This window comes from Haliotis asinina, chromosome 9 (assembly GCF_037392515.1).
Source record: "Haliotis asinina isolate JCU_RB_2024 chromosome 9, JCU_Hal_asi_v2, whole genome shotgun sequence".
NCBI lineage: Eukaryota > Metazoa > Mollusca > Gastropoda > Lepetellida > Haliotidae > Haliotis > Haliotis asinina.
This window is the reverse complement of record NC_090288.1, coordinates 18990450-19013426: the sequence shown is the minus strand read 5'-3', so window position 1 is coordinate 19013426 and position 22977 is coordinate 18990450. Positions and strand designations below refer to the sequence as shown.

The window sequence follows — 22977 nt, the reverse complement described above, 5'->3', positions numbered from 1 at the left end:
ATAATCTATTGATTGTTCATAACCACTATCTCAGCACATCACTGATATGTTTACTTTCAGCACCAAAGAGGTCAAGATATTTCTATGATAAGCTTATAAGTACTGAAAATTTCCCTTCTACATGTGAAAAATGGCAACAACTCTTTGACACTGTAATCCCATGAGAACATAATGTGGGAATGTGAATGTGTGAAAACATTCTGGTTAAAACTGAAAGAATATATTGACAATAAAACAACAGAAAAATATACCCTGACAAAATATACCGTCTTAATTGCTGGAAATAATGCTGACTTAATGAACCATAGACGTCTTGCTGGTAAAAAATACATTCATGTATCAAGTATTAAAAACACCAAGTTATCACTGGATGCATTTCTAAAAAATACTAGGTGATATTTTCAAAACTGAAAAGTTTATTGCTATTAAGAATAATAAAATGTTACAATTTGACAGAAAATGGTCACCACTGCTGCCATATATGCAGTATGTATAATTTCTATCCATATGAACGTTTGTCTTATTGTGTACTTGTGCTGTTGCATCATTTATTTGTGTATCTATCTACTGAGGTGAATTAATAAAAAACAAAAAAAAATGAAGCTGAGGTTGTGCCTTTTGCTGTTTACAGATTTTGGGCATTTTCATTTTTCTTGGTTACCATGGAAACGTTTTTGACTTAGTCTAATTTTAGGGGCAGGCTTCGTCTCTGGAGCATCACTCAAAATCCATTCCATATCTTTCAACAGAACTTTGCAGGTACGTGAGGCAATGGTGCCTTTTGCTATTTACAGATTTTTGGTATTTTTGTTTTTCTTGGTTTCCATGGGAATGATTTGGTCTTAGTTTCAAAAGAGATGGTCGGGCTTTGTTTCCAACTCAAAAACCATTTGATATCTTTCAACAGATCTTTGAGTGGTGCCTTTTGCTGTTTACAGATGTATGGTATGGCATTTATGCTTTTCATGATTTCCACGGAAACGATTCAGACTTAGTCTAAAACAGCATCAATATGTGGGGCCCGGGGGATATGTAATCTTTGATGACTCTTGTTTATAATTAATATTGTTACACCAAGGAATTCCATCCATTTATCTGAAGAAATTTCTGTTCAATACCTGAAAACTATTGGTTGGATTGTTTTCAAGTTTGGGGACCATCTTCTTTCTCTAAATAAAAGGTGTATTGCAATTTACAGAACTGAACTTGAATTGAAGTTGACCAACCAATAACATGAAAAATATTGGTCAGAATGTTTTCAAATTTTGCGAAGACAGTGGTCTGTAAAAAGGAGAGGTACAGTGAAAATTTTCATAATGAGATTTAAATTTTTTTTTAGAATTAAAACAATTTAAGTGTTTGAATTTAGTTAAGTTTTAGTGAGGTATATGTATTACATATATGTAAGTATTTTTCTGCAAAACTTGGTAGATATGTGTGGCAGACCCCAAAGTGGTGCCTTTTGCTATTTACATTTTTTTGTGATTTCCATGGAAATGTTTCGGACTTAGTCTCAAAATGGAGAGATGGGTTTCGTTTCCGGAGCAGAACTCAAATACCATTCAATATTTTTCTGCAAAACTTGTTACATACATCAGTCAGAACCTAAAGTGGTGCCTTTTGGTACTTACAGGTTTTTGTCAGTCCCAAAATGGAGAGATGGACTTCGTTTCCAGAGCAGAACTCAAAAAATGTTCAATATTTTTCTAAAAAACTTGGTAGATACATTGATCAGAATTTTGGTATTTACAGGTTTTTGAGATTTATTACTTTCTCAGTTTCCATGGAAACGTTTTGGACTTAGTCTCAAAATGGAGGGATGGGCTTCATTTCTGGAGCAGAATTCAAAAACCGTTCAATATTTTTCTAAAAAACTTGGTAGATACATTGATCAGAACCTAAAGTGGTGCTTTTTGCCAGTTACAGGTTTTTGTGATTTCCTAGTTTATCAGTTTCCATGGAAATGTTTCAGACTTAGTCTCAAAAGTGAGAGGTGTGTTTCGTTTCCGGAGCAGAACTAAAAAACTTCTTAATATCTGTCAGTAAAACTTAGTAGATATGTGTGGCAGACCCCAAAGTGGTGCCTTTTGGTATTTACAGGTTTTTGTGATTTATTATTTTCTCGGTTCCATAAACACGTTGCGGACTTTATTTCCGGAGCACAACTCGAAAACCATTTCATATCTTTCAAAAGATCTTGGCAGATATATGAGACAGATCTTGAAATGGTGACTTTTTCTGATTACAGATATATGGCATTTATATTTTTCATGACTTCCATGGAAACAATTCAGACACAGTCAAAAACACAATGAGTAATTGTCAGATGATTTGTCCTTTAAAATATGTGGGGGCCAGGGGGATATGTCATCTACTGATGACTCTAGTTTCTTCATTGGGTTCACTCATTTAGTGTCACTTATTATTCTTTGAATGTCAAACATGAAGAAGGGTAACAATAGGTAGCATTTCCAAGGCTCAGAGTTGCATCTTGTACAGATTTCGAGACAGTGGAAATTCAGATACATATCTCATATTTGTTAATATGTTTGGGCTCAGTATGTTTGCACAAACCATTTGACCTGCAGTATGGACAGTTTTGCTATTTACAGCTTTTTATCCCCCGGCATGTAAAACAGGGGGATATAGTTGACACCTTGTGTGTCTGTCCGTACATCTGCCCGCACTTCCGCAGTCATTTTTTTCCGGAGCATAAGTCAAAAACCGTTCAATATTTTTAGACCAAAATTATACATATAACAATCTGAGCCTATGATTGTCCCTTCTGCTAATTACAGATTTTTGTCATTTTTATCATTTTTGTTTTTCCATGGAACGTTTTGGTTTTAGTCAAATGGTGGTGTGGGCTTTGTTTCCAGAGCAACTAAAAAAACGTTCAATGTTTTTCTGCAAAACTTGGTAGATAACCAGTCAGAACCTAAAGTGGTGCCTTTTGCTATTTGCAGGCTTTTGTGATTTATTATTTCTTCGGTTTCCATGGAAACGTTTCAGGCTTAGTCTCAAAATGCAGGGGATATAGTCGACGCCTTGTCCGTCCGTCCGTCTCTCCATAATCATTTTGTTTCTCAGAAACCGTTCAATATTTTTAGACCAAACTTGATAGATATAATAACCTCATGGAACATTTTGGTGTTAATCTAATGGTGGTGTGGGCTTCGTTTCTGGAGCATAACTCAAGAACCGATCAATACTTTTCTGCCTATCTTGTTAGACATATCAGTCAGAACCTAAAGTGATGCCTTTTTGCTATTTACAGGTTTTTGTCAGTTATTATTTTATCAGTTTTCATGGAAACGTTTCAGACTTTGTCTCAAACGTGAGAGGTGTGTTTCGTTTTCGGAGCACAACTCGAAAACTTCTTAGTATCTTTCAGCAAAACTTGCCATATATGAGGCAGACCTTAAAGTGGTGCCTTTTGCTATTTGCAGATTTTTGTGCTTTATTGTTTTCCCAGTTTCCATGGGAACGATTCTGACTTAGTCTAAAACAACATCAAGTAACAGTCAGATGATTTGTCCTTTCAAATATGTGGTGGGGTGGACATGTCATCTTCTGATGACTTGTTGTTCATTGTTAAACTTGTCTTGTCTCTCTTCTTCAATGACCATGTCTGGAAACGTACTGTACACTAAGTTGAATCAAACCTCTGCCCCAACTCTGATAGCAGGACCTGCCAGTCACCTCAATAAGCATGCAGATGACACTGATTTTGGCTGCACCTTATTGGCTGGCCAGAAGTTAATGCATCCATGGCCGATCAAAATCCAGGACCACTTCCCATTTGCAGTGATGTGCTGGTTCATCCTAACTCCCATCAGCTGCATTTGTCTCAGCTCATACTCTTCATGCCTTGTGCATTTCACTGCCTGCAAAATGTTTTTTCCAGCGAGTCATTAAGGTGCACTGAATTTCCACAAGGTCACTATCACATTGAAAGAGTTTTGAAGTGTACTGAAGGGTGAGGGGTACAGCACCTCCTACTACAGCATCACTACAGATGGTAGTGGAGTATCCTCAGAATTTTAGAACCTCTCTTAGCAAGGTGGCGATGTCCTTTGACAGGCAGAAGGGTGGTATCATCGGCAAGATTGCCTTTTCTTTTGGACTCGCAGAGAAAACGGTACCGCCGGTAGAAGCAGAATTCCGCTTGCTAAGGCAGTTGACAGTCTGTGTAAAAATGACTTTTCAGTTGTTTCCTCCACTGTGACTCAGTTAGTGGATAGTTTTGCCTTGATTGCCTCTGCTAGTTTGAATACAAGTCTTTGTGTGCCCATGCTAACCCCTTAACTGAATATCTCTTTGGACATAACTTTTCAGATCAAATCAGCGAACTGTCAGACACAAATAAAATGGTCAGTAAAGTGAACAGTTCCACACCAGCTTACCATCCTTACAGACGAGACAGGTTTGTCAAGAGGACACCTTTGTACCGAGGGGATAGAGGTGGCTCACACCAACAGAGAGATGGGGGTCGTTTTTTAAGGGACGGAGTCACCCATTTCCAAACGACCAATGTTTAACAGAAACTCTTGCAGAGGAATGAAGAAGAAACACCAAGATTATTGATGGTGAGTTCCTCAGAGAAAGTGGATGTTAATGTGGCAGGTAGATTATCATCTCACATCAAAGCATGGGAAAGTATCACATCAGATCCATGAAAGGGTATCATATTGAATTTATAGACATCCCATCACATCTGTGCATTTGGGAAACCAAACTAGGTGGAAAACAAGTGGAATTTCTTGACCAGAAAGGGTTAAAGATGATACAGAAAGGAGTGTTAGAAATAGCTCATCCTTCTGACAGGGCTGATGACCAGTATGTCAGCAGTCTTTCTTGTTCCCAAGCCCGACAAAAGTTTCAGAGTTATCCTCAATTTGAAATTACTCAATCACTTTGCAGAAAAATGTCATTTCAAAATGGAACATTTATTTATTCATTATTATATGAATTTTATGCCTTTCCTCCCTTCAGTGTCCTGGAGCTTGTGATCCAAAAGATCAAGGAGGACAAGGCATAAGGACTGGTGAATTTACCGAATTGGCCAACCCAGAGTTGGTACCTGGCACCAATGAAAATGTGTGTCACAACATCCAGGATCCTTCCCAAAGGAAAGAAAACTCTAGGGTTGCCTTACAAGCCACAGATGTTGCATCCACTCCACAACAAGATGGAAGTACTTGTGTACCACTTGTCGGGGAGGGCCTTCAGAACCTTGGCCTGTCCACTAATTCCATTTCCATTATAATGAATTCTTGGTGGAGTGGTACCTGTACACAATATCAAACATATCTGACTCAGTGGGAGCAGTTCTGTAGTGCATTAGGGAGAAATGCGCTTGATCTAGACCCAATATTAGTTATTTCTTTTCTCACAGAGGTGTAAAAAGGTTGTGGGTATAGTGTTATTAATACAGCCAGAAGTGCATTATCTGCTGTTTTGTCTTTACCTTCAGACATACCAAGAGGACAACATGCTCTTCTAAAAAGATTTTTGAGTGGAGTTTTTGACTTTTAACTTCACCCAGATACCAGGAAACCTGGGATGTGAATTTAGTACTGACATTTCTAGATCAGAAGGGTTTCTGATCTATCCCTGAAAGATTTAACATTGAAATTGGCCATGTTAGTATTGGTTACTGGTCAGAGATCACAAACTTTACAGTGCCTTAAACTGGACAACATGACTGTTAGTACTGACAAAGTCATTTTTAGAGTGACTGATCTCCTAAAACAGTCCAGACCAGGGTTTCACTTGAAACCCATAGTACTGACTAGTTTTGAAGTAGAGAATGTATGTGTAGTCAAGTGTTTGTTAGAGTATTTAGAGAGAACCATTGACCTTAGGTCTACTCCTCAGCTGTTGCTTAGTTTTTCCAAGCCACACAAAGCTGTAGGTACAGAGACTATAGCCAGGTGGCTAAAGACTGTGATGCGAGACTCTGGTATAGACGTTACACTCTTCTCTGTACACAGCACCCGGTCTGCATCAACTAGTGCAGCCTAAAGTCAAGGTTTACCAATCCATCAGATTACTGATGCCACTAGGTGGTCCTCAGCATTTTTCTTTGCAAAGTTTTAAGCAAAACCGGTCTTACCTCGTTCTTTTGGTAGTACAGTTTTATCCCATATGTCTAAGCAAACTGACAACTAGTTTCTTGTTAGCTCATGTACTAAGCAGATTCAGCTTAGTTTTCTCATGTGTTCATGTACTGTTTGGAGTTAGCATCGTTTGTGAATCGCCAATACTTTCACCTGTTTCACTTTATTGAGTTTAGCATTCAGAAAATGATTGTTCCTTGAGCCAACTAGGTTGGCTAGGATGTCAGTTGATTGTGCCCTCTTAATATTCAGTTCATCATGTTTGTATCTCTTTGTTCCTTATATAAGGGTAATTTCGTAAACTCTTTTGTTTAACAGGACAAGACATTAGATATATATATAATTGATAGATAGATTCATGATAGGATTTAGAAATGTTTAGCTTTCATCATGGCCTTCCTGTGTATCATCACCATGTTTATCATGTTATATGTTATAGAGACATTCTAACAATTACTTTACCTTAGTATTAAATATGTGTTGTCTATACACACCTTGTTTGTTGATGTTATGAACTTGTACTTTTAAAATCTCATGTGGTCTCTCATATGAGCTGGTACAGAAGGATTTAACGAGACTTACCTGTAAGGTGAAGTTTGACAGCAATTCTCTGAGGTACCAGGGAACAAGTGAGATCACATGCCTCACACTAACTTCCAGGATCTTTGTTTGGATAAGTATGATTTTCAGTCCACCGTACAAAGCTTTAAATACTGAAACTTGGCTGCTCATGCACAATCTCATGTGTTCCCTTGTGTTCCCTGGTCCCTCGGAGAATTGCTATCAAACGTTACCTTACAGGTAAGTCTCGTTAAATTTATCAATTTTACCTAACTCTATGATGGAGGATTAGATGTGCAGTGAGCTTCAGAGCCTTGGTGCAGTTTGACTCAAAATATTTAGCTAGGTCCTTGAGCATCTGTGCGGTTAACATGCATTGTTTGGTCTCTTTTTTTTCTCATAACATATTTAAGTTACACATTCTCAGTCATGTACAAGCATTAGTGTCTACACTCATGACACTTACTTGTTAAGTGGGGTAAACAAAGTATGTGATGAAGCCAACCAGTTTTGACTGTGGAGAATGTGAATTTTAATCCAGGATGGGAATCAACCAAATAAAACTACTGGAATCTGTTCTTTACTAAGTGTAATCCAAATATAACATGTTACAGTGGTGCAACGTCTACAGCCGTGATCTTCCTGTAGCAGTTTCCTTGAAAGATGATGTTTGAGTAGATCTTAAACTGGGAGCATCCAAAGGCCTTGATGATTCATTGACTGAATATTGTTGACTATTATGACGACTCCAAGTTCAGATTCTACCGATGCCTAACAAATCAGTGATGAATCTTGCAGTTTGTCCAGGAACCAAGTGTTTAACAGTTAGCCTTTACAATAATGAGGACTTAACGGGAAGCTTTTGGACTAATGGTACGAACTATTGAAACTCATCAGTGGTGGTTGCCTAGTCGTTAAAGTGTTCGCTTGTCATACTGAAGATCCGGGTTCGATTCCCCACATGGGAACAATGGTTGAAGCCCATTTCTGGTGCTGGCCATGATTTTACTATATTGCTTAAAGTGGCATAAAACTGAACTCATCAGTAGGGGTTCAACAGTCTGGAATAATCTGTCAGCTTGATAATTTGCGATAGAAGATTTTTTTGCTGTATCTAACTTAAAATATAATGTTTATTGTTCAACCTAGGTTTTTCTTGCTGTAGTAGCACGCGAGTTCCATTAAATGTTATAGGTCCTAAGCAGGATTGAGAGTTCTGTAAAGCTTGAGAATAGAAATATGCTGGTAAACACCAACTGGTAAGACCTGACTTACAAATCATGTATCTTCAGTTGCCGAGAATTGGGGTAACTCAGAATGTAGCAAAGATGACTTCAGTGTAAGAGTCCAGGTTCTCTTTTGCAGCTTCTTTCCTTACTTCATGATGTAAACCATGAATCTCCTGGACACCGTTGACTGTTATTATTACAGTATATATTATTATAGTGTATGTACGTATATAACATATCTACACAGACAGAGCTTGCACAAGGCACTGGTATTTGTTTTCCCTTGATCATTGGATGTCAGTCTCATTGTATTATCAATCTCAACTCCCTTGGTAGTATACAACTCTTGCTGCCTCTAAGCGCACCAGTTTTATTGTGGCTTTCTCTTCAATTCTGATGAGAGCTGTAGTTTGATCACTTCCTTAAAAGGACAGGAATTATGGCAATGATGTAATAGAGGTAGGAGTTTCATAGGTTGTCATGTGCATGCTTTCATCCAGGCAATAAATGTTTGAGCTGAAACATGGAACCTTGGTGCACTGCTTATCAGTATTTACACATCAAGTTATGTATTGAAATGAATCTGTTGCAAAAACAAACAACAGGAGTCCAAGAACAAATTTTCCCATTATATTTCTGAGAATGTCATCATGTTTATCAGGTACACTTGAGACAAGCCAATTGGCCGAACACCGCAACGTACAGATGCCAGACACACAGACAACTCTACACTGTCCACGTTTCTCAATACACTCAATGTACGTTTACACTCGGATCTAGTCTGACTACATCAACATGAGGCATCCCCACTTCTCAATTCTGTTTGGTAATATCAGACAAAAGTAAAATGAGATGAAAATAATACAAGTCCTACACAGTAATAGGCTGAACTATCTATCTCGGACTTGCATGCAGAAAACTGCTAAGATGTTCACTTATATTATCTAAAATAGCATACATTCATAGAAATGTTTAGTTGCCCTAAAACAATTGCACATTGCTCCTAAAACAAAGGTGACTTATACCAATACAAATTATCATTTAATCTCCCAAACCTGTATCTCAAAATCAACATACATTTATAGTTAAACTTGCGTGTTTAGTGACCTTTGTTTTGCATGATGAGAAAAAAATGTGTCAAGCAGAGATAAAGCATGAAACCCGATTAATTTTGGGAGAGCAAGATAGATGTTCACCTACTTCAAGGAAAACCATGGTATTAAAAGGGCAAGAGGATAATACCACTTGGTAGAAACAAGATGGAATGGATAAAACTGGAAGAAATGAGTGAAACAAATAACAGACACGAAACCAATGACAGAAATAAAATATTCAAATAAAGGGCGGGGGGAAGAAATGTCATCTGTTAAAAAACCTTCCCTCAGACTGCACTTGTGCATGAATTTTCAAATGCTGCCATTGTTCCACTTTGATATTGGCTCATATGAAATGTTGGAGACCTAAGTGTTATGGCAAACTACTACACAGATTTGTGACAAAATCCATGTTATAAAACTTGTCCTATAACTTGACCCGGAAGTGGAAGACATAGCAATGGGTCATAGCATTGTGCTGGAAATGTGGAAACACAGGAATAATCCCCCTAAGAAAACTATCCATTGCATACAGCTTGTCATTTTGAATATTTCAGTTCAGATTTTCCATAACTGGAAATGAATAAATTGACTGTTTTCTTTCAGAGTCTGATAAATATCACTGGCTAGTATGTTTTTATCCTTAGCTCACATGACAAGGTGACGTCACAAATGCTACAGAAGAGACATCTATGAACTGGCCCAAATAAACTATTTTCAAGACATACAGGAAATGTACAACCATGTCACACTTCAGCATCGTTTATACTGCAGTTAGCTTGCATGAAACACCAATCACTTTGCAAGTTTCAGGTCAACATTCTTGTAGTGTTCACTCATATGGAGATAAGTTAGTTAGATAAGTCTGGTTAGTAACACCAATAACCATATGAAATCACCAGCCTAGTCATGCTTCTCATCATATTGCTAACAAAGAGCGATGTTAAGACCACAGTTGCTTGACTGAATGGCATCTCTTGTAACTGGAGTATCGCCACCATAGAAAGTGGCAACTAAATCTTCATTTCAGAGTCACATTCTGGATTATTTCTGTTACATACTTCTATACAAAAGCATAACAACAGTTTTACATGTTCTGAAATCAAGTAAAACGGGCAGAATTATCACAAAACCGTAACCTAAATTCATGGATAACTTTTTTCGTAGAAATTATGATGGCAACTTCATGTTACTTCGTGTTCATAATATCATGCCTTTCTAACAAGAAAGTTCCAAATCTCTGCATTTCATGTAAGCATACTGATTATAATTTTTCAACACTGAGATAAATAGCCCCAGATCACTAATAACACCATTGTCAAAGTTTATTTTCACAAAATGTGAAGTGAAGAAGATACCGTTAGCTCCAACCTTCACACTTTTCAGCCTCTGCTTTCCTTGATGTCAATTCTTAATGCATAAACTGGGCTTTCATACATAGTAACCACCTACGTAATCCACGAAACAAGGTGACGTCACATTTTGTGGGCACACAAATGCATACAGCTTCTGTAAACAAACATATCATTCACAAGTGGAATATCTGGCATTTTCAATTTGCTGAATGAATTATTACTTTAATCATGCATTCAAAATATCAATTCCACCGCACTTCCGTTATATCCGTGAATCAAGGTTATGCAATTGCAACTTAAGTATACTGTGCCAGATTTTCAAGATATAGTTTTGAATGTTTATGTTACTATTTTTTGCCTATACTTCCCCCCATATATTTACGAGACCTCATCATGACTTACAGTAACACAAAGCTGTGGTGACTGGAAGCAGACCCTCATATAAAAATAGTCATATTATCATCACATTCATAAGAACAAACACCTTAATAAACAATCTAACAAATTATAGTTACAAGACTAATAACCATCCAAAACTAACTGAAAACATTTAAGGGTTCACGTCGTTCATACATGATAAAATACTGGGAAAGATTACATTCTGAATAAGTATATCAGTCAAACAGAACCTCAATCTTGCCTGTATCATACAAGTCAGGACAATTTGTATAATATTTTATACCAAAAGGAAGTAATTTAAATTCATAATTCACTATAACAATAATATTTTGGCATATCAGGAAAGATTTTGATTTTGTTCTGTTTTCAGTTCATTCCAAAACATTTCAGTTTGGCATAGTAACTAAATTAAATCAATGTATTTTAACAGCATCATGATAGCACATATCACAGGACATTTTCAAATAAATAAATAATCATCTTTTTCCATACCGGCTGGTTAAAAAGCAAGGCATGTTACTAATGAGTGATTGCTATGGAACATTTCATTTGGAGAAACCAAACTGAATCTCGACATGCATAGTGTTGTTTTATCAAAGCAAAATCAAATGGCAACAAAAATAATTGTAAAATGTTTGAAAACTCTGAAACTGGAGTTGAAAACTGATTTGGCAATTTAGATAAATGAGGACATACTTTCTCTGTTTTAAATGTTGTTTCAAGAAGAAAATGTAATCTTCTGTTAAATGACATCATTTTTATGTGTAACATAAAACCATGTTGATCCTTGCAACTACAGTATGTCATACATGGGCACCAGCTGCTTCATAACAAATGGCAAGACTCTAAAGCAGACAACACAAGATGCACACTGCATCCATCACAAGGCCCACAGCCAGTAATTCAGCCCTGCGGGCTAGTTGCCCTGGTCCTGACGACTCTCAAGGCTCTTGAAATCCGCTCCTGCAACAGTTCAGAGTCTACAGTACAGTCCTTCATCTACTTCTGGTTCAGGAGTATGAAGACATTTTGAAACTGCAACAGTCTTGTCTGCTACTAGTAACTGCGTGACTGCATACAAGACTGCTGGGAGACAAGATTAGTGTGACTGGATACAGATTTGTCCAGCGTCTGCATTCTACACATGACCCACATTGTAAGCAAGTCTTTCTGAATCTCTAAACCCTATGATAATGTTGCAAGGCCTGTCTCCAGATCAAACTGTGATGAACAAGTTGTGATGTCAAAAACATGGAAGTAATATATCACGTTCAAGTCATATCAAGGGCAGTATTGACACCAAATGTAACACCAGATTTGTGCTACCACAGTGGGAATCAGATCATTGTAGAAACTGTCACTCCAGGCTGTTCATAGACTCCACAATCAGAGTCAACACACGGTACATTCCAGTTAGTTGAATACAGGTATCATGTTGCACCAGGCGAGGTATGAAGATAAAACATGCTTTAGGTAGGATTCTGTAAAAATAATATAAAGGGGCATCACTTCAGCACTTTAGTTGGGGAATCTTGAGCAGAATCAGGTTTGGGAAATTTCCTTGCAACCTCTGGTGATCTCCCTGGCTTCTTCATGACTGACGGTTTAGCCTTGACAGGTGGTTTGGGTTTCTCCGCCACTGGAGGTGGACCTGGGTTCACACCCACCAATGTAGGAAGATCAGATTTAGCGTCTGTGACAGATTTTGAGCGTATGGCAGGTGAAGTGGACTGAACACGCCGAATTATCCCGCCAGAGTTAAATGTTGATAATGGTGGTGGTGGTGGAAGATCAGAGTTGTTTCCCCTCTCAGGGTCTTCAGACAGATTCAAACGATTTGTGGTTGATATGTTGCGTGGCATCGAACTAACTTTCTTCAAAGTTCCTTGATTTGATTTAGCAAATGTTTCAGCAGCACTTATTGTGGGACTATCTGGCTCGCTACTCTCTTGGGAAGGTGGCGAGTCAGAGCCCTCAGGCAGGTCCAACACAAGGTCAGGAGTGTGCTTGGGAGTTTGCTTGGCCTTGACTACAGGCAAACTCATCCTCTTGGCAGACCTCTGTTGCATCTCTAAGGACTTCAGCCCTGCCATCACCTCTTCTAGAGCATTATCAATATCCACAGATATATCATCTGCTGTTGAATCTGGGGAAGACATCTGCCTCTTGAGCTCCTTTGGGGCATCTCCCCCACCAGAAGGAGAATCTACTTCCTCTACACTAGTTAAACTAGGAACTTTTGATGTAATTACACTTGTTTTTGGGGTGGAGGGTTTTGACACTGTGGAAGTGTCCACATCAATGATGTCAGTCTCTCGCACTATGATGTTAGGCTGTGATACCGATTTCTCGACAGGCTTGTCAATGATGACAGAGGTCTCCTCGCTGGCCTGTCTGATGGGGGGTTTGGTGGGTAAGGACTGTGTGGAACTTGTCTTGTCACCCTCCTCACTACTCAAACTCTTCGGCTCATCAATAGATCTACAAAATACAGGGATATATATATACAAATTATTAAAAGATTAACATGAAATGTATTAAGTTTGTAAATACCCAAGATATACTAATTGGAGATGAGGATCTCTATACATAACCCTGTTCAACATGGGAGATATATTTATCGAAAATGAGGCCCTATAGACATATTCCTCTTTGACCAGGCAGATACAATTTTCGAAAATGAGGCCCACTACACATACTCCTTTTTGACAAGAGAGATATATATATCGGTGATGAGACCCTCTATACATACCCTTGTTTGACAAGAGAGATGTATTTATCGGGGATGAGACCCTCCTGGCCATGACAACATCCCTCCCACCAGTCGTTGGACACCTGACTGTAGATGATAAGAGTGTCTCCCTTCTTGAAGGTCAGTTCACGGCCAGTGCGACCCTCAAAGTCATACAATGCAGTTGCCTCCAGCAGATCAGGTTCTATGGAGAGAAAGTCTCAGTAAAAACATCTGTTGAAATTTTGAAAACACACTAATCCTTTAAAGATACAGCATTGACATACCATACTTTCTGTTATATTCAGTGATAAGAAGCTTTAAAATCAATTTATTTAATATTGAGTTTGAAGACAATATTTTGTCAAATCACTCAACACATTTATTTCCCTAAATAATGAAGTATTTGATGTTGTTTTCAGTTAAAGTTTCTGTTGTTGTTGATGAAACCCTACAAATTGTCCAGTCATGATGACAGAGATGAAACACTGGTTATTTGTCTATCTATATAGCTACTGCTACTCCAGGCTTGTCATTCCAACCAACCAGGTGAAACACTATAGGGTAAGCTTGACAATCTATGAACCACCTTAATTAGCTGTATCTGGCCAACACTCAACTGTACTGCATTGTACATGGTTCATACACCATACATTTCAGCCCTTCAAGTATCAAGTTGAGATAGAACTCAACATTAATTGCAGCCATGCATGTTACAAAGCTTCCTTAGGTGAATGTTTTAGCATCAGGTGATCAAGTTAGCAATGAAATGTGAAAAAAAAAATTAACAAAAACAAAAAAAAATGCCATGCAAGTGAACAAAAGAAAACAGGTGACTGTTTGCACTATAAATATCACATCTCCCTCCTTACCGCAAATGGATCCTGAAATATCAAATGTCCAATGCAGACAGGGGAAACAGGAAATTTTCAGATGAACTGACCTAAGCAGAACAATTCAAATCTATTTTTGCTCATTAGAAAACCTAATACATATCAAATCACTGTCTAATGCAAAACAAAACTATCAAGACCAAAACAAAACTATCAAGACCAAAACAAAATTGATCAAAAAGATAATGAGTTTTAAAAATGTACACATAAATCTAACACAGAACTAAAGTAAAACTGGTGCTGAGCAACTTCCGAAGTGAATTCCTTTTGTTCAATGGCCACCTGACTGTTGTGGTCTATCTACACTAGTAGACAGGGTGCCACGTGAATGTGAGAGACCTCTTGTGGTGTACACTAGGGGCTACATGGTGCCACCATGGACCTGATACTTGTACATGGGACTGCGACTGAGTTAAAGTGAGCGTGCTTCATCTCAATTGGTGAGTTCCATAATGCTTCTGGATTGCAGACAGAGAATTCTGTTACATGAGAGACTGGAGAAAGTGTGAGGCAATGATAATGAGGAGTGGCCATGGAAACTCACCTTCCTCATCACTGGGGATGGAGCTTGTCTCGTCATCCTCGCAAGTATCATTTGAGTTGTCCCTGAAACACAACAACGCATGCTGATCAGTGTGAAGGAATTCAGCTCACTCTGCTTGAATCTCACTGTGGTGAGACTGCCTCTCAGTCCTACAGTTGACGAGGCACACAAATACTGAACAGTTGAGTCCCCAGTAACATTCAGTTCTGTACATGATGAAAAGATTAAATACAAAACTTTGATGACTGTACTCCAGAACAAACTTTTCAAGCGCTTCCATATACCCAACAATCCACTTCTTACACATACCCCAAAATACTCATACACCTTCACATACCCAAGAATGAACTTCATAGACACATCCATATACCCACAATGCACCTCTTTCTTCTGAAGAGTACATTTTTCATGCTCTTCAATGTACCCAAGAATACTGTTTTCATACACCTCCACATACCCAGAATTCACCTCTTTCTTCTGAAGAATACATTTTTCATGCTTTTCAACATACCCAAGAATACACTTCTCATACACTTCTCCGCCATCATTGGGAAACAGCTCCTCCTGGTGGGTGATGATGGTCTTGATGATCTCGTTGACGGAGCCCTGGAAGGACACCTGGTCACGGTCAGGTGGGATGGGGAGGAGAGTCGGCCCAAAACAGATGGCCAGGTTGTAGGGATCCATCATGTTCTCATCACTGTACTCTGATAAGCTGGAATACAATGTGAGATTTTTACTGCATTTCTACAACCATCATATTTTAACGTGTTCACTTATAGTTTCTGTGTTCAAGGGCTTAACAGAGAAAAGTATATGTTTGACTCACTGGTTGAGGAAGGCAAAAAGATATCGCATGACGATGATGATGCATCTTGGGAGTGTACTCAGGAGATCTCGAAGTCTCTCCACACGGCGGCTTGTTTCCTCGCCTGCAATGTCACACATCAAAACAGATGAAATAACCATAACCCAGATTTGAAGAGTTCAGATTTCAAAAGTACCTTCATGTACAACTTACGTGTGCAGGAAACTAGTTCATCAAATAGGTGCAGTGGGAACAGTGGCTCTCGGAGCTCCCTGAAGTACAATTTGAGGACTCCAGCAACAGAATTGATGTCACTTGAGTCCACAACGTCAATTAGGGGATCTTCACCTAAACAGAGGAAGAACTCCATACAAAACTTCTGTATGTCAGACAAGTTACAAGAATAAACATACAACGCAGCTGTAAGCAATCAAACACAGAGTAGAGTATTTATTTGCTATTTGCTTTTTGGATTCTGTACTCTTTTCTTCCTTCTCTGTATCATCTGTTGTGAGCATCCTGCACAAGCAAAGATGATATACATACACAATAGACGAGCATCACCATACACCAGTTATGTCCCTTGACAAACAAAATAAATATAGCTTAGATTCTCCACAAGACTACAGAGACTCTCCAATCATGTCACTTTTCATATAAAAAAAAGTGATTTAACACCCCCTTCCAAGCAGCTTTACAAACAGGTATGCCAGTAGACCATGAACCGTGACCAAACACAAATCACCAGCAAACTTACATGAGGAGCTGTTCATCTGTACACTGTGAATTTGGGCTCATCAAATGGTCATAGCCCTGGGTAAATGTGTGCAGAAGTTCATGTGAGTTTCTCTCCCTTTAAACTATACAGACTAATGAGCACATGACACACTTGTGTGATGTGAGACTTTGTTGTAGCAATTCCTTCAGGAAATCTGGGCCAGGATGCTCAAAACAAAATCATATTGAGATGAGATTTCAACATGTAACTGGATGAACACATACATGACTGCCATTACTGGCTAACTTCACCACTGGGGAGAGAAATGGCATGGCTGCATTGAGTTCTTAACACACACTATCTCAGCTCTGTTTGGTGAAACCGGTCTGAAAACTAAGTTACCTGATTCAAAAGAGTTCTTGAACTGATTAATGTCCAGCTGTGCTCCGGACACTCTGAAAATTCCCTGGTGGTGCATACCTGCAATACAAAAAGTGTGATTCTATACACCTTAGTCAACCAGCATACTGCAATACAATCCCAAATGTATGATTCTATATGCCATAGTGAACCTGGATACTGATTCTAGACCACAATGCTATATCCCATATGATTTGTTTCAGTGGCATTCTAGAAGTTGTTGGTATAGAACACAGACACTATCGATGATCAACTTCTTAATTTTCCCAGTAGCAACGCTTTGGAATAGCTTTTTTCAGAATTTTTAAGCATGACAACAGTATAAGAAGCTATAGTACATGACTAATTCACATGTTCACACGACGATCACTCACCATACAGGTTGACCACTCGTATACAGCTGCGGATGATGCGAGGTATATCCACATTCAGGGCCTCACAGTACTCCTCCAGACTCCCCCCAAACAGCTTGGGCTGACCAACTGGGGGAGTTCGACCTATTCGCCGTTTCTGAGGTTTGGGTGGAAGAGCAGGTGGTCTGAAATAACCAATCACATTTTTCTACTTCTACAGTACTTTGGCACTGCTGATCACTGTTGTCAGATATTTCTCAGTTAAGGAAGCATCTCCAACACTCTCCATTGCAAAAACGTTATGTTGGCAGGTTATGGTCAAACAGCAACTAATAATGACTTTTTACCAGTTAAGGCATGACATTTTGTCAGATATATTATATATAATCTCTGTCAGTGGTAATTGGAAGATATAACTTTGTAAGTGTTCTGTCCTAGTTGTACATTCTTCAACAATTTCCATATAGTTCGTAGCTGAAGGTTGCTCTTTTCAAATCTCTACTTCCTTTGTCTTCTTACCTGGTCACCCCAGAAGACAGATCCTTTTCTCCCAAAGCTTTCTGTATTGCATTGTACTTGGACTGTAGCCGTGCAAGACGATTGCAGCTTAGTGTATACTCCCGGAATTTCTGAAAACGACACAGCAAAAACGTATCAGGAAAGTCTTGATATCAAATAGATGTGACTAGGTGTCACTGCCACTGGTATCTGCTTTTGAGTGGGTGAGTAAAGTTTTACACCGCTTTTAGCAACATCACAGCGAGGGACACCAGAAATAAGCTTCACAAATTGTGGGGAATAGAACTAGGGTCTTGGATGTGATGAGCTTACACACTTCTAACTCTGCTCTTCACCTGTATTGACAACAGGTAGACATGCAGCAACTGCAGCAGCAGCAGCATGGACACACAACACCAATACACACACTGAACGCCACTTACCGATAAATAGAATGTTTCCGTCTCCTGGCGATCATTTCGATATTTAGCATCTTCATGTGGTGACTTGGGTGGTGGGTTCTCTTCTCGGAAGAACCTGGACACATCATAGTCCTTCACTTGTATAAGATCAACAAGTGCTCTCTCAGTTGTCTCCAGTGTCTTCCATATCTGGAAAAATAATAGGTTCATGCTTATTTGTTCATAATATCTTACAGATTCAAACTACTACATCAGGCAGACAGCCACTGACTCTCATACATACAGTAATAGTACCTGGCCAATTCATCTCATACGTCTCAGTTCAATAGGAGAAACAGTGAGGAAACAGATTCCCATACAAGAGTCTGTCAGATACTATCTATAAGTTGTTTCAAGTCTTATCTAGCAAGCGAAAGCAAAACACGAGTTGTATGATTGACTTGTATTCAACGGGTACGAGTGCAGATTTCTGCAATTTAACTGTTTTACCACTGAATCATCATATATTTAGCATCATCTCAATAATCGCAGCAGAGTATTGATACATAACACAACTGCCATCATCTGTCCTACCACGTACAAATCATTCGGAGCATCATACAAACTTTTCTGATGTAACTGTGGATTATCAAAGACAATAATTAAAATGAAAATACATCTAGGCACACTACACTCAAACATTTTGTGCTGTAGTTCGCCACTGACCTCATTATTCTCTGCAGTGAGAGATGCAAGCCGCTCCCCGATGCTCTGATGGCGCTGGACCAGGTCGTCTTGAACAGGCTTTTGAGCACTGATCTGACGAACCTGCAATACATTCAGTGCTAGGTGGAATGCACTTTCTCTACAACTTATCACAGATAGTCCTGACTATAATTATTTTAAGATTTCAGATGAGAGAACAATCTGGATGGAGCCCAAACCCTGGACAATCTGTTGTAAACCATTAGAAACATATTAAAAAAGGAAATTTTCTGGAAATGATAAATAAAACAAGTTATTTTAATAAATGTCTGAAATAAGAATAACAGAATTAAACATGTTGTAAAGCTCACTACCGAAGTACCTGGATATTACTGAGAGCAAACAAACTTCAGTTATAGAAGCACTCATAAAAATCTGATTTTCTGAATAAAATTGATATTTTATACTTATCCCAACTCATGCTTAATTGCTTATCTCCTGTTCCTGGCGAAGGTAGTGGAACACCTTAAATCCCCTGAAGTTCCCTTCTAAAAGAAGCGGTCATAAAATTCACACTCACCCAGGTATTACCACCCCTCCCATGCACATGGTCAGCTGACCACCATGATACTTCACTCTCTCCTATAATCGTTTGACATTAGAATACGAGAATTCAGCCAGTCTGTGAGGGGCGGCTGGGAGGGCTTTCGCCATGAGTCGGGATAAGTATAAAATGTCAGTTTTATTCAGAAAATTACATATTTTTCCTTATCCTGACTCATGCTTAATTGGTTACAGAATCAGACGGAAACAGTGGTGGGTCAGACCATGCTGGACTCTGCTGTCTGTTCCAAATTACGCCCAATGATTTCCCCCATTAACTGATGAATGCCAGTGACGTCCTCCGTGGCTATGTCTCACAGGTAATGGTGGGCAAACACCGTGTTTGATTTATAAAAAAACAGCCTTCCATAATAGTAGAGCAATTTCCATGTAACGCTGGTGTAGAGGCTAGGGCTCTGACTTCATGCGGGTTAGAAGCTCGCGTTGGGTCTAATCCTGCTGCTTCAATGCCCTGACTGGACATACGAGGGGTGATTGAGGAGTTTTGAGCCTACCACTGAAGGAGAGTGGTACAGATGAAATCGTTTGGTGTGCTGATAGAACAATCAAGTAGAGCCACAAACACAAAAGGTGGAAGTATTTGACGCATTGTTTAAGAGAGCAAGGTATAGACTGCAGAGGGGGGTCACCTGGTGACTACAAATGGAAAAACAAGAGAAATGAGCTGTGATCAAGTACCTTTGGAAGAAAGGCTTGACACCAACTGAGATTTTTGAGGGTATGTCATCTACACTAGGGGACGATGCCCCATCATATGCAAAAGTAAAAAGATGGGTGGCAGAATTCAAACATGAGCAAATGAGTATTGAAGATGAACCCCGTCTTGGCCCAAGTGTTGTGTCTTCAATGCCAGAAATGGTCCAGCGAATCCTGGATATAGTTATAGATGACCGAAGAGTGACACAGTGACAGAGAGCCAACTTCGTGGACATCTCTCAGGAGCGAGTGCATTTCATTCTGACTGATATTTTAGGAATGCACAAGGTTTCTGCTCGATGGGTCCCCAAACTTTGGTCAGCGGATCAGAAGCATGAAAGAGAACAGCTCTTCAGGGAGATTCTCAATTTTTTTTATGGTGATCCAGAGACTTTTCTCGAAAAAATTCTTACCATGGAAGAAACATGGGTCCATCACTTTGAGTCTGAATCAAAACAAGAGTCGAAACAATGGAAACATGTCACATCTCCTACTCCAAAGAAGGCAAAGTCAGTTCCTTCAGCTGGGAAAATCATGGCTTCTGTTTTTTTTTTTATTCTGAAAGCGTAATCACGGTCGACTGGCTTACTAAAGGTCATACTAGCGCCGGAGCTTACTGTGTGGAACTCTTGAAACAGTTGAGAGAGAAAATCAAAGCTACACAACGTGGAAAGTTGACAAAACGAGTCCTTTATCGCCATGACAATGCTTCTGCTCACACGTCAATGACTGTAATGGCAAAAAAATCCATGAAATGGGCTTTGAACTTCTTCCACATCTGCCCTATTCACCTGATTTGGCCCCGTCGAGCCATCATCTGTTCCCTGAGCTGAAAAGACATTTAGCGGAAACTCTTTTCCAGTACGATGATGATGTCATTGCAGCCGTAACCAACGTTGACTTCTATAAAAAAGGTATAATGGCTCTTCAGCATCACTGGCAAAAGTGTGTAGACTTCAAGGGTGATTATATTGAGAAATAAACAGGTTTCATATCAAATGGATTATGTTTTCCTTGTTAGGCTCAAAACTCATCAATCACCCCTTGTAATGATAAATCTTGTGTATCATGAGGTCCTAAGATTGAACACTAGGCCGGTATATGGAACTGTCTATCCGGTTCACCTGGTACTTGATTCTTTGCTATGAAATTCCATCTTAGACCCAAATGAGTTGTTTCTTGGTGACTTGTACCAAACTTTGTTCGATTAAAGTCTAGAGCATGAAGATGACTTCTCCCCACGATTGTTGAATTTCTTGTCCTCCCTCTTTGAACCGTGGAGAACTTGGATCTGCTAGTGTAATGCTGACTTGTCTGTTTAAGGACAGAAGTCAAAGCGTTGATGGATTTTATCATCACAACTTCCCTTGAATCTTGAGTAACCGATCCTGCTACCCTTCAATCCTTTCGTCAAACACAATAGCTGCAGACCATGAGGCTTGATACAAAGACTTTGTGCAGCTCTCACTTCATGATGCGGCAGACAGGAGCCCCTGTCTCTGAAGTAGATTAATACCCATAGTAGTAGAGGCTAGATGTTTGGACATAAACTGTTGATCCTTCCTCTGTGTAATAAGCGCAGACAGGATCATCCAGGATTGCTGAAATTTGTGATGAGAGTCTCATTGATGGCTCTAGATCGAGCTAATCTGAAGAAAGTTTGCCTCGTAGTAGTGTCAAGTTGCACCAGTCTCTTGTCTTCTACTTTGTAAAATCTGCTGCAAGCTGAGCTGATAACTTTATAACCTTCGTCTATATCAGGTGCTCTGATGAATAGCTCCATGTGACGAAGAGGGAAACGACGTGCATTAAAAGGCGGCACGTTGCTGTTGAAACTTGGTTGCTGACTTAAATGCTGTAGACAAAGTCTCAGGGATTGTACATACAGGAGCTATCGGTGGGAACGTTAACGTATCAATGTCATCATTCTTCATTTTATACGTGTTGAATTCATTGGAATCCTTAGATGGTGGAACCAGGTTTAAGCCATCTGTGATTCATGATGTGAGTCGGAAAATAGGGCTTCCTCTGGTGACATATCACGATGGTGTCTAGCTTCATTCTTCCTAGAGTAAGACGAATTAATAGATCGCCGATGATCACAACTTTGTGAGTCTAAGTCCGAAGGGGAGGATGACTGCATACAGCGTCTTCAATGAATAGGGGAGACTGAGGGACACCTTCTCCATTGATGAGTCCATCCATGAGTCCACTCACGCGAGCGCGTGACGTCACTCACCTGAGTATAACTACTTATGCGAGTGCACACACTCGGGTGAGTGTATCCTTCTCTGTACTGCGACCCAATGACCGGGACCTGGATCTTCTGGAGTGCGTGAGGGCATGCACGTCTTCTTCATCATCAGACGTGAGTGCAAGTCTGGATGAATGCTCTCACTGATTCCCAGTCAACATCGTTGACGAGTGCAGTCGTCTTTCCTCTTCCAACCGCCACTCCATAAGATTCATCATCTGCCTTGTGAATTGTTGCATGGAGACGCCTGCGTCGAATGCATGCATTGCGTGCATTGACAACTGTGTTGAAGAGTTGTCTATGATGCCCAAGGTTGCAGTCAACATCTGTGATGTCTTTTGTAGATGAAAAGGGTTCTGAGGCGTTAATGATTCCATCAGTGTTGATCTAGTTGCTGATGTCCGTCGACTGATGTCTTCACTCTGTATCATCAACAAAGAAAAATTGACACTCTTCTAAGGGTATGATCTCTTCCCCAAATGATTTCTTCATCAAAGAGGGATGATTCTGAGAAGATCTTACAATCGAGGACTTTGACTTTGACAACTTAGATGGCCTGTGACGGCCCTACC

General features: G+C 39.4%; 1 protein-coding gene across 2 annotated transcripts in view; it reads right to left on the bottom strand.

Annotated features, from left to right (window-relative positions):
* Positions 1–8530: 8530 nt before the first annotated feature.
* Positions 8531–22977, bottom strand: part of LOC137295548 (SLIT-ROBO Rho GTPase-activating protein 1-like) — a 139633-nt gene continuing 125186 nt past the window's right edge. For both annotated transcript variants that reach the window (XM_067826935.1, XM_067826934.1), the window contains exons 8-18: positions 18853–18954; positions 18169–18336; positions 17747–17856; positions 17249–17412; positions 16857–16934; positions 15950–16084; positions 15758–15860; positions 15440–15643; positions 14929–14990; positions 13513–13696; positions 8531–13241 (exon numbers count right to left, since the gene is read on the bottom strand). In XM_067826935.1, the coding sequence (XP_067683036.1) occupies positions 12266–13241; positions 13513–13696; positions 14929–14990; positions 15440–15643; positions 15758–15860; positions 15950–16084; positions 16857–16934; positions 17249–17412; positions 17747–17856; positions 18169–18336; positions 18853–18954 (2286 nt within the window). In that variant the 3' untranslated portion in view covers positions 8531–12265. The remainder of the gene's footprint in view (positions 13242–13512; positions 13697–14928; positions 14991–15439; positions 15644–15757; positions 15861–15949; positions 16085–16856; positions 16935–17248; positions 17413–17746; positions 17857–18168; positions 18337–18852; positions 18955–22977) is intronic.